The following is a 13,472-nucleotide window of genomic DNA, read 5'->3' on the forward strand; positions in this document are numbered from 1 at the left end:
CCATTTCTACTTGTTTACAATCACAACAGACATAATCAAAGAATTAATGACAAAGAGCAGCCGGAACGAATATCCATTTAAATGAGCGATTCGATTCTGTTACATCATCAGCAGGTTTTAATGTGTAAATGTGGACTGATTGTCCTTCAGCTTTAATCGTGACATCACAGTTTAGTTCCCATGACGACCAGGTCTGTCGGAAGTCCGTTGACTTGGAGCACCTGGAATAAGTTGAGTGTTTTGAGGAAGTCCAGCATTCTTCTGTCATTAGATCTGAACTCACTGAAAACTCCTGAAGAACCTGAGAATCAAAGAAACATGCATTACAAACTAAAACCTTTTCCTGTTATATAATATATCTGTAACTTCTTACTTTATTGCACTGTGTGTTGTTAAACTCACCACTGTCTCTCAGTGATGACAGCACGTGTCCAATCAGACGCTTGACTGCAGTCGGGTCAGGAACGTTTGGATGGATCTGAATGGCAATGACTGATGGGTAATCCTGCAACATTGTCTTTGGATACTTGAGGAACAAAAACAGAGCGAGATAGAAATCTGTGAAGAACATATAAAGTTCAAGACTTTTATGGAAGTAAATTAAGGACAAATGTCTTTGATACAAAGAAGCACACCTGTTTGATTGTGTATCAGCACTCGACTGCTTTTTCAACCGAATTTGAACCACTGAAATTTTAGAGGTGAATTTGCAAAGCGAAGAAAAAATGATTATTGAATGTTTTATAATGACATTTTGTGTGAAATGTTTTCTATTGAACTATAATTGAACAAGCACTGTTAATGCAATGCGTTTATTTTTCAATTAGTGTGTGCTTTTTTGTTTCAAAGACATTAGTCACTATTTGACTTCAATACACTTTGACTAATGAGAATCCATGCAAAAGCCACATCTGCTCATAAAGTTGAAATATTAAGATGTCATTTGTGTACCAGAGCTTCAGTCACGGCAGTTTTAGCATCCGTGAGGGCGAACACGTAACCACAAACCCCTGACACATCCTCTAGAATCGCACTGCAGTTCTGTGACGGGGTGATGTGACCCTCCACCAGCCTGAGAGAGGAACAGATCGACAGTCAGTGTTATAATAATCATATGCTGTGACAACATCTATACACTATCAATCACACAGAAAGCTTAATGCAGAGTTTTGCACATTCCCTATATACTTAAAAAAAGCAAGTCATTTTCCAAATCCTGGCACATTAACTTTTCATTTTACATGAACTAAAATGTAATCGTGTGTTCTCGGTCCCATAATCACCATGAAAATGGTCAATCTGATAAACTCACCTGTCACCAACCAACTCAACTTTTTGTAGTGATTCACTCTGCATCTCTTTAAACAACTTCAACACCTCCGACTGAAACACACAAAACTTCATTGTCATTTTACAAGACAACAACATTACAATTGCTACTCTGTATCAGTGCTGCAATCACATATAACCAGTGTTGGGTGTAATCTAATCACAAACTCATTCATTTTGTAATCTAATTACATTTTAGTATTTAGTAGTGTAGTGCATTACATTTCAAATTCTTGTAATCAGATTACAGTTACTGATTTTCTTAATTACTTTTAATTACTGTACTACGGTGACACATATTTCTAAAATAATTTCATATATGTAGAATACATTTAAAACATGAATTACGTTATTATGTACATCTGTTTGTGCTTCTGTGACTTGCGTTTGGTCCCTTATGAATCAATAAACTTTTATTGTGAAAAGTGTTTTAGAAAGTAAAGTAAAAGTAATTAGTAATGTGATTACTTTTTTTGTCAAAGTAATCGGTAAAGTCATTAATCTGATTACAATTTTAGATGAGTAATTATTATTTTTTAATAACTAACTCGGCTTTGCACATAAACTAAAAACGGCAATCTGTACAAATGTAAACAAAATAACAAAAAATGTAAATAAAAGTAATAAAATATACACAAGGTATATATATAAAAACAATCAAAAAATTAAACCATTTACTATAATGTCATTACAGATACACACACAGACCTTTATGAGGACTTTCCATTAGATGTAGATCAATATATTGGTTTTACAGACTAATTGGTGCCGATAGTTTTTGTTGTTGTTGTGCGCATGCATCTTCACGGTTTGATGTGAAAAGTAGAGAATAACACGATTATTTCAAATGTCATGTAAACACAGATTTCTTTTTTAAATAAGCTGATTTTAGAGAGTAATCAGTGTGTTGGTGTGCATGTAAACAGGCTCAATGACAATATTCATCCATATCTGTATCCTCACTTCAATGCATAATATATTATTTTGATTAGATAAATCAAGTGTTTTAAATTGAAGAGGGCATCCGAAGAAAAATGCGACTATATGGAAACATCAGCACATACATTGTGTCTCCAACTTCATATATTGTGCATAAAAATAAACCTTATTCCTCATTAAACCTCATCTGGTGAATATATAGGCCATAAAAAGCTTAATTTGGTTAAAACGGAGCCAAGTCTTCATCATTTCAAAATAAGAGTCCCTTGTGTATTTTGGGCTTGTTTACAGTTAAAAGTCTCCTTCATTTTTTTCTGGTTATTATTGGGATTTATTGTTGAACAATAAACTACATCTGGGATTTTATTCATTTTGAATTCTTGATGCCTCTGTGTCTGTCACTGTAAGGAAAGACTAAGAATTTGATCTATCGATTTTAAAAACTATCGGCCGATTAATCGGTTATCGTATTGCCTCTAGTTTCCATTGACTTCTATTGTTTTCATATTGAGCTAATGATATTTTCTGTCACTCAAACTTTTCAGCATTTGTATATGTTCATCAAGACATTATCGAGGATGTTTATGGAGCTGTTTTCCTCAAAGAGACGATTTCAGATGTTACCATCATTGTGAGACATTTTGTCACACAATTTGTGTAAGACCCAACCCACACACAGAGAACTTTCTATAAACGGTTTGCAGGTGTAAAGAGAAGCGTGTTACTGGAGTTACCTGATCTTTAGGCGTGTACGGGCGGATGGTGTACACGCGTGTAGCAGGTGGGGTACGGAACAGATCCCGGTTACCATGACACGGCAACATCCTCTAAACAACAACATGAACACAAACATCATCAGGACCTGAGCATCTTGACCAGGTCAGAGGTCACTGCAGACACTTTTGTGCTCATTTCAGCTGGTTTTAGAAGGGTTTGGGGTACTTTTCAGCTTGACCAGATTGCATGACCTGCTAAGACCAGTAAACCAGACTGGTTCAAGGTGTGTTTTGTCATACACAGTCTTATATCAGTGCACCTGGAATTCTCCAGACAGTCCTCCTCTGAAGCCCCAAGGCTCCGGGTCATCGTTTATAATCATGGCAGGGTGAGGGGTCAGGCCACCTGGAAAAAATATAGATTTTCAATATAGTATTATAGAGTTTTCTGTTAAATAAAGCCGTTTTTGCTCTACGTCTCGTAAATACTTTTACCTCAGTGGAAAATGTTGTGTAAGTTTATCATGAATACATAAAATAAGTGGAATATTTCTCACATTAAGCCACTAAAATGAATTTAATTCACTCACTATAAGCAGGTATAATTAAAGGAATATTCTGTGTTCAATATAAGTTCAGTTCAATCGACAGCATGTGTGTCATAATGTTGATTACCACAAAAATTAATTTCAACTCGACTTTTTATTTAAATGTGTGTTCCAGTGAGACACTAACAATGGAAGTCAATGGGGTCAATCTGTAAACGTTAACCTTGTGTGACCCCCCTGTCCACATGCACATACGTTGTATTTTGGCATAATTTTAATTTAAACCTGAATACTGTTCACAAGACTCTACGTCTGTCATTTAAGGGTTAAACTTCTGCCGCACCGAGTCATGTGACACAACAACATGACGATGATTTCCGTGAAGCGCTCCTACGAACACAGAGTTAATAAAAGTGCCTGTTGAAACCTGTTTAGTTGTAAAGAGTAGCGTCTCTAGTTTCATTTGATATGCAGCATTAAAAAATTATTCATTTTTCACGCATCAGTGCGCTGATAAATATGAAGTACACATATGAGGATTTTGGGACATTATTCACTCAAAAGTTCTGAATTACTTTCAACACATCTGTGGGTCATTTCACTTCATTTTATATATATTTTGTTATATTTTATTTTATTATCTCTGCACAATACGGTTCTATTGATTAACATTAATAAATGCATCCCTATATTTACTGTACATCACATTGAGAATAAAAGAGTTCATCTGAAAGATGAATAATGTGTCTTTCAGAGGCTTTATATGGAGTTAGGATGAAAATAAGGTGCATTTCAAACTGTTCTGAGAGCAGTGCAGACAGACAGCACACTGGAGGTTAAGTCATTCACTAAATAGGGAGCAAGGGAGCATCCTATATCTCTCTATGCAGTTAAGTGCATTCACTCCTAAAATCTGACCAAAAGTTCAGTTTCAGGCTGCAGATGATGTTTGGATCACTCAACATGTTTGACAGACATGTGACAATGATAATCAGTACATAGATTCAGAATTTATAATGTATCATTTTATTTTAACATGATTGACAGTGATTGGATGATGCTGGACATTACTTTGAATCTGAATTAATTATGATAATTTCTGATGTAATGTCTGTAACGTCTCTAAAACATGAATAATCAACACTCCTGGAAACATCATAAACTATTTGATGAACAAAATCTGACTTTATATAGCTTGATATTATTTAAAATTTCACAACTTAATCCCGCTGACCACATATGAGGACATACATTTTTAGGAAAAATATTTGGTCTAGAAATGTTTTTTTTTTTCATGTTTATTAGGTGCTACTAGTAACAAATCAGAAAGGGAAATTAAGGGTACGTTTACACGACAACGATGTACTAAAAACGGAAAAGTTTTTCCTTTGCGTTTTTGAAAAGTTTCGCGTACAGACGACAACGTTATCAAAACGATCCCCGTTCACACAGATCAGCGAAAACGACTAAAAACGCTGTATTATGCATGCCAGGCCAGTAGTTGGCGATGTCACTTTGTAAAGAAACACTACACGCCTGCGCACACAAGCGTTCTTCCACAGAGCGGTGAATACAAACAATGAAGATGGCGATCGCTGGTCGTAGTGGTGATGCAGTAAATCTACACTTTACTGGAGAAGCGTCAATAAACTCAAAATCTTGAGCAGCACAAACACAGTCCTGTAGTCCGCCATTGTTGTTTTGAAGTACTCGCGCACAGGCCTATAGACTGAACATGTAATACGCGTGCGCATGACGTCATCTTTTTCACAAATTCGCGTTTTTGTATGTTTACACGGAGACGATAACGACATCGTTTTCAAAAGTTTGTGTTTTTATGCCCCAAAACGCCGTTGTCGTGTAAACGAACAGCCAAAACGCATAAAAAGTTTTCTGTTTTTAGTTGAAAACGTTATCGTGTAAACGGCCCCTAAGGGGCATAAAGTGACATCGCCAACTACTGGCCTGGCATGCATAATACAGCTTTTTTAGTCGTTTTCGCGGATCCGTGTGAACGGGGATTGTTTTGACAACGTTGTCGTCTGTACGCGAAACTTTTCAAAAATGCAAAGGAAAAACGTTTCCGTTTTTAGTACATCGTTGTCATGTAAACGTACCCTAAAACTGCACACAGCAGTCACGCTCAGGGTCTCAGGAGGTTAAAACACTCACTGTTTCAAACACAAGACATAAACAATATGTGTGTTAACATGAATTAACTGTGATTAAATCACTTACTAACCACATCTGTGGAAAGTTAGAGACGATTTTACAACGCTGGTATAAAACCTGTAATGATTTTATGACAGTAAAACATGTTTACATCTTGTATCTATACTTCTGAAACAGTGAGTATTTGAACATTGACTTCCATTGTAAGTGTCTCACTGGAACACAGTTTTTTTTTTTTAATAAATGAGGGACAAATCAAAGTTATTTTCTTTGTTAATTAATATTATGCTACAAATGCTGCTGATTGAGCTTAACTTATATTGAACCCGGAATATTCCTTTCATTTTGGTCTCTAATCACAGATATATTGAGCACATACCGAGTGTTTTGATGAAGGCTCGAGCCATTGACACTCCACTCTTGATGTCACAGATATAATTGTAGAGATCATAGAGAATTATTCTGTTAGGTGCGTTTGACAGTCTGTTGAACATCTGGACAACAGCACCACACATGTCATCAAACTTTTCAGCTCTCTGTCGCCATTCTTGTACCTTTAACGAGTCAACGACAAACAGTTCAGACTGTTAAATATCTTTAGAAGACTGACCCTAAAGGCAGAGTTCACCCAAAGATAGCACACGTACATCTCCGAGATGACTGCTTTAGATCTTTTTATCTCATTTAAATCTGCTAAACATTTATAAACATTCTAAATCATAAAGACATCTGCTGAGTGTCTTACTGACATCTGAAAGGAAACGTCTTATAGATGTATTACAGCTGTAAACACACATCAAACAGACTTCTGAGTGATGCACATGTTGATCTGTTAGAACAGGATGGAAGTGAATCGACCCCTGACCTTTTCAGATTCAGTTGCCGTGGTACCGAACGTTGCAGCATCACTGTTACTGCGCAGCCAGTGCAGTTCCTGCAGCATTCTGAGCGCAGTCGGCCCGTGTTCATACGGCAGGTAAAACAGCTCTGACAGCAGTGTGAGGTCACTCAGGGTCAGCGGTTCAGCCGTGTACAGCGGGTTATCTTTGGGTCCCGGCACATAACCGTCTGTCTGCATCGGCTCCTCTTCAGACGCATCACGTTTCGAGCGACTGCCGCGGGAGCGAGAACCTGCAGGGGGAGACAGAGAGACCAGCGCTGTTAACTCATAAGAGACGAAATCTTATTTTCATGACATTTATTCCAATGATGCAGTAAAGAATTGAGCGATACATCTTTTTCATTTTATTACGAATTTTAGTTTTAACTGCAGATCAACAGGTCATTTTGTTATTTACTTTCTATCCTGTTACACTGGGTCACTCCGCTGAAAGGAACATCTCAACAATTGTATATTATAGCAAATATAATATTTAATAGATTATGATTTGATTCTCATTACTGTTATACAGTTTGCACACAATGATTTTTACTTCATTAAAATCAGCATAATGTAAATTCTACAATGATGTGTAAATACTTCACATTTGAAATAATGTAGAATTTTTTCCACATTACAACAACAAAGAAACAATAAATTATAATTCAGTATTACAAATGTTGACATTGTGACATTCAGATTTCTCAATTAAATTCTTCTGTAATGCAAAAATATAATAAATCCAGATGTTTTACTTAAATGTTTTTTCATAACTTTAATACAAATTGGACACAATGCTTTTTATTTGACTGAAATCAGCATAAATTAAAGACTGTACAACTAACACTACAATGATGTGTACATTACCATGATGTACAAACGTCACAATTTGAACAATACTGTAATGTGAAAAAAAAAAAAAAATGTAATAAGAATTTGGGGGTAAAATGTGTTAAATTGTCATTAAAATAATGTCACAATACAAACAATCTGGTAACACTTTAAATAAGGTTGTATTCTTTAACAGAACTGATTTTGGTTAATGTTAATTTCTACATACAAGTCTAATATCTACTTTTCTATTATGGATCCGCCAGCGAGTCCAGACGGGGGCGCTGTACTGCGAAGTAAGTTTACGCTTTAAACGTTAAAGTCTCCGGATACATAAGTCAGGCATATGAGGTATCACTTGAAAGATTAGAATCTGAATTTTTCAGAGATAACCATCACTTCTGCATTTATATTACATAAAATAACAAAATATGCCTTTTAACATTCACGTTGCAAATAAGCGCCCCCTAGAGGTGATGATGTAGAAAAATGCATATGAACATAAACTGTTTTCACATAGCTCCTAAATGGACAAGTCATATATCAAATGAAAGCTCTCGTTCTCATGAATGCGAATGTATAGATTATTTTGTTGCCCTGATATCTACTGCATTTCCTCATGTTAACATATAGCACTTTTATCTGAAGTGTTACCAAAAATCTTAATAGTCCTAAAAATAGGCTTCATTTTCTTTATACAAAATATGTTTTCTCATTTATTTATTTGTCTTGGGTGAAATATGACCTGAATATGTTTCACCCTATTTAATCTCAAATATCTTCTGAATGGTTGCGATTTAATCACTTTCAGTGTGGACAGACAAATAACTTAACGCAGGAAACATCACGCCTAAATAAGAAATCAAACAAGCGTGTTGTTTTTACCATCAGGTTGATCAGCTTGTCCAAACTCAACCAGCCAATCTGTGAGTGCCAGCTGCAAAGCCTCATGGGGGTTGTAGTCCGACCCCTGATCCTCAACATCTGTGACCGATGACATCATCACAAACAGACGGAGAGAAAGATATAAGTCAATGAGTGAGGAAAGTGACCACTGCCACTGTGATGATCTCGACTTTAAAGGAAAATGATTTACTCACCCTCATGTCGATCCAAACCTGAAATCATTTTTTTCTTCTTCAGTGGAACACAAAAGGAGATGTTAGGCAGAATGTCCGAGCTACTCTTTTCCATACAATGAAAGTGAATGGTGACTACGGTCAAGATTGGAGCACGATTTTCAGTGAATAATGACATAAATTCAGTCTTGACTTCAGAAGACTTGGAATATAGTGCATGAGTTATATGGGCTGCTTTTATAGTGCTTTTTTGAGCTTGTTAGTCTCTGGTCCCCATTCACTTTCACTGTTTCTCCTTTAGTTTTCCACACAAATGACATGAGGATGAGTAAATAATGACAGAACTGCCACTATTGCTTCAAGTTTCAACGTAACACATTTATAATTTGACGTCTGTACCCATAGAAACATCTTTCTGTCCAGAGTTTGACTTGCACCAGGTGGCGAGCGTGTGAACAGCAACGAAATTGGGCTCAAATTCGCAGTTGGGGTTAGTGAGCACCCCTCTGAGTTTAGGGATGAGCTCTGTAGGACGGTTCTTGAAGGGACCGAGGAACACCCTCTGTGGGTCGTAGTCATTAGCGTGGATGTTGTCCCAGATCACAGGCGGTCTTCTGAGAACAGACGACACCTCCTCGATAGACGCCACACTGATGTGGTTAGACACCACCTTCGGCCCTGAGAGAGTAATAAAAGCGTGTATAGTTTTACACTCCAGTTTAAACCAGTTCCTGAGTGTTTTATCACCATATTACACAGATATCATGACATGTAATGTGTGCTTTAGTTGAAGATGTCACCTGTCCACAGAATGTCAATGGCAGGATTGAGTTTCTCTCCGACCGTGTTTAAATATGAAGACAGCGGTACACTAGGGGTGCAGAACGCAGCACAGTAGTCTACAAGACAAACGCAGAAATATATAATGCAAAAAGACAACAAATGATTAGAAATGATCTAATGATCCATGACTGGGTCAAATATGGAGGTGTAATGATGTTATTATGAGGAGATAAGAATTAGGAATGGGCATTATCAAGGAATTTTGTAGTAGAGTACTCTAACCCACACAAAACAAGTATCTGAATACTTGTAAATATAAATGCAAGTTAAAAATAACAGATATGACACGTACGTACAAATTTGTATTTATTTTTAATTCTCAAAAGTTCCCAAGAACGGTTTCAAAAGAAGCTTAGAAACTAATTTTGCCTTTCTTTTGGACAAATTGAAATGAACAATATGCATTAATAAAAATTCATTACATTTCATTACAGTTCTTAATGCATTAATGAATCAATTGTAATTGTGAGATTTGGTCAGAGATTCAGAGGGAAAGTAATGTATAATTCAGGTAAATGTGCAAATTAAAAATGATGTGTAAATGGTGAACTTCTAAAGTTGAGTGTGAAAAAGTGCTGGCAGCAGCCCGAAAATGCACCATTTTAAAGGAATAGTTCAACCAAAAATGAAAATTTGCTGATAATTTACTCACCCTCAGGCCATCCAAGATGTATCTGAGTTTCTTTCTTCATCAAAACAGAATTTAAGATTTTTAGGATTTCATTTCACAATGAAATGTCACGTGGAGGAGGAGGCAGGAAGCGCGTCATTGTTTACATTGTTTTTTTTTATTTTTTATTATTATTTAGAAATGATTTTTTATTTTATTTTATATTGTTTTGAAATTGTTTTGGACTGTTTTGGTTTGTGAACGGCACAAGTTTCTCTTGTAAACAATGACACGCTTCCTGACTCCTCCTCCACGTGACGCGTGACCTTACCAACGACCTTACATCATCCCTCTCATGAACGCACGTCACAGAGATGTACGGAAGCGAACATTTGTAGTTAAGTATATAAGTATAGTTTTGTTTCTAAAAATAATCAATCGTTTGGGTTCAGAAGAACTTTATTTGTCGACTGGAGTCGTGTGGATTATTTTGATGCACCCTAAATATGCATTTTGGACAGTCAAAAAATGGACTACATTCACTTGCATTGTTTAAAGGAGGAGGCCTGAAATGAAATCCTAAAAATCTTAAATTCTGTTTTGATGAAGAAAGAAACTCAAGATACATCTTGGATGGCCTGAGGATGAGTAAATTATCAGCAAATTTTCATTTTTGGGTGAACTATTCCTTTAAGGAGTTAATAGTCGATTAGTTGGTGCTGAACCAGTACTCGATTAGTCGATTACTTGTGCACATCCCTAGTAAAAAATTTATATGTACCTGTTGGGCAGAAGAGGAAGATCTCGGGCTCCTCCAGATGTCGGAAAACCTCATTGGTTACAGATACTTGAGCCTCAGCGAATGAGCTGAAAGCTTCTTTATCAGCAGCACACATTTCTGTCTCAATGTCGTCAAACAGCAACGCAAACGAACGACAGCCGAACTCACACACCTGACCATGAGGAACACACAAACACACACACACACGACACACACTTTATATCATTATATTTTGCATTAAAAAGCACAAAATGTATCAAAACATCATGAAATGTAAACACTTTCTCTGCTTCCAGAATAACCTTTCTGTTCTGCTGATGTCACTAAGGCTGTGTGGGTGGGGCAATAATTACCAATAAAGTTCACAGCCTACTTTTTTTTGGTCCAGTCAAATCTTGAGGGATAAAATCATGTTTTATTCAGCTGCTGTAGTACCTGACTCAGTTTCCTCTTGAGTGCTGCCACTTCTTTAGGGTTTGAGAATGTGATGTCGAGTCCCGGTGAGAGAGCGTAGATGAACTCCACATGATGCTCCTCAGCAGCAGAGATGAGAGTCATGAGCTGATCTTTAAGACAAAAGAAAAGACTTGTCACCTTGACCTTGAAAAACCAGGTCGAACCAGCTTGTGATGTTCTACATTAGAGGTCGACTGATAGTGGATTTTACCGATACGGATAAGTACGGTTGTGGAAAAGGCAGATTAATCGGCCAACAGTTTTTAAAATCGATTTAAAGAATGTTAAAAAATTACTATACTATAACAGACATAGACCTTAAGAGTCAAAAATGAATAAAATCCCAGATTCAGTTTATTGTTCAACCACAATACCAAAAATAATAACAACAACAAAAATTAAGATATGTTGCTTAATGTGGGACTTTTAACTGCAAACAAGCCCAAAACACACAGGGACTCTTATTTTGAAATGACGAAGACTTGGCTCCGTTAAAATACTTTTTTAAGTTTGTATTAAGTTAAGTTTGTTTAAGCTTTTTATAGCCTATATACAGTATTCACCAGATGAGGTTTAATGAGGAAAAAGATTTATTATTATTCAGAAGATATAAAGTTGGAGGCACAATATATGCGCTGATAGGGTATATTTCCATATAGTCGCATTTTTCTTTGCATGCCCTCACTTCAATTTAGATTACTTGATTATCGAATCAAAATAGCGCCTGCCACAGAGGAACACAGCGGAATAATAACAAAAATATCGGAAACTATCGTTATAGATTTTTGCAGATAACCAATGGTTCCAAAAGCAACTATCGGCACAGATTAATCGGTAAAACCGATATATCGGTCTACCTCTGTTCTAGATGTTGTTTATGCTGGTTCAATGTGGTCTACTAACCCTATTACCAAGCTTTATCAAGATGGCTCTACCAGTCTAGCATCTAGACCATCCTGGACCAGCTAGAAACCATGTAAAACCAGCTACTATCAGAAGCTGGTTTTTAACAGGTTGAAAAATGACCAAGACTTCAAATAGTCTGAATAGGGTTTTATTAACTGTTATTAAAATATATATCTAAGTATGATGTGTGAACTTTAAACATAATTCTCACCTGCTTCCTCCAGTGAATACAGATCTCTCCAGTACATCCTGTGTTTATAATCATCTTTTGGAGCGTACAGATACGTGTTCAAACCCCATTTCTGTTCCCTGGGTAGACAATCACAAACACACAGAATAAAAGAAATCAGATGACACATGATGAGACATGATTACAGCAGACAGCAGTTTATTCACCTCCTGAATAGCTCTTTCCTCTGGGTCATAGTCCACGGCCTTCCATAAAACCCTACAACAACACAAAGGTCACACAGTGATGCTTTACAGTCATGTTCACATATTATAATTACAACAAAAGTGATAGCAATATACGTATGTGCATGTATTGTTTATATTATTCTAATGTATCGCATCTATATTGCTAGCTAGCTAGCTACATAAATGTGTGTGTGTGTGTGTATGTGTGTGTTTCAGTGTGATGTTGTGATGTTTCAGCATATTAATCACATTAATATCACATTATTCCTTCGCATTTTTCATATATTTTTTCATATATTTTTGAGTTTTGTAGAAAACTCACCCTCCACCACTCCACTGAGAAAGATCTTGGATTTCTTCGACATGATTCCTGGTTTTCCCACAGATTAAATGATCAATATAATCTGATCGATCAGATGTGACACACACATGCAGCTCTTGACTGGATCAGAATCAGTTCAGTAACCTTCATGGATTCGTTCACACTCTCACTGCTGTCAGGATTAATGTTTATGTTTATAAACGCTACACTTCCTTATTGTACGCGTGTACACCGCGCATGCGCACTTCACTCCTGTCACATAAACCACGCCTACACGCGTGTAGTTCCGCCCTCCGCTCGCCTTCTGTCAGCACACAAAAAGACACCTCGATAAAATGCAACCGTGATTCAAGATATTAAAAAAATATATTATATAATATCATTAATTCATATCAGACATACAGTTGCCAATCCCCTCTTAAACGCTTTAGACACTTAAAAAATCACACATTAAAAAGTCTGAATCAATGTCATTGCATTAAATTTAGTTTTTTCTCCTAAAAGAAAATGTGGGGCTCCATGCCCCAAAGATTTTTTTTCTATCTGGCCCTGTAAAATTAAAAACATTTCAAACAAAACATTTTGGGTAATCTGTTATCAATTTATAGTTATTTCCTGTGTCTTTTCACTTTGCATCCTGTAA

General features: G+C 36.4%; 1 protein-coding gene across 1 annotated transcript; it reads right to left on the bottom strand.

Annotated features, from left to right (window-relative positions):
- Positions 1 to 66: 66 nt before the first annotated feature.
- On the bottom strand, positions 67 to 13,063 carry ogal (O-GlcNAcase like). The gene is made up of 16 exons (XM_051673335.1): positions 12,830 to 13,063; positions 12,487 to 12,538; positions 12,302 to 12,399; positions 11,164 to 11,294; positions 10,729 to 10,900; positions 9,295 to 9,393; positions 8,894 to 9,172; positions 8,301 to 8,399; positions 6,570 to 6,835; positions 6,084 to 6,258; positions 3,305 to 3,390; positions 3,003 to 3,095; positions 1,313 to 1,383; positions 952 to 1,072; positions 403 to 526; positions 67 to 301 (listed from the first exon to the last, which is right to left on the bottom strand). The coding sequence occupies exons 1-16, from the start codon at positions 12,870 to 12,872 to the stop codon at positions 165 to 167; spliced, it is 2,046 nt and encodes a 681-aa protein (XP_051529295.1). The 5' UTR covers positions 12,873 to 13,063; the 3' UTR covers positions 67 to 164.
- Between the last annotated feature and the right edge of the window lie 409 nt (positions 13,064 to 13,472).

The sequence above is a fragment of the Myxocyprinus asiaticus genome, chromosome 35 (genome assembly GCF_019703515.2).
Source record: "Myxocyprinus asiaticus isolate MX2 ecotype Aquarium Trade chromosome 35, UBuf_Myxa_2, whole genome shotgun sequence".
Lineage (NCBI taxonomy): Eukaryota > Metazoa > Chordata > Actinopteri > Cypriniformes > Catostomidae > Myxocyprinus > Myxocyprinus asiaticus.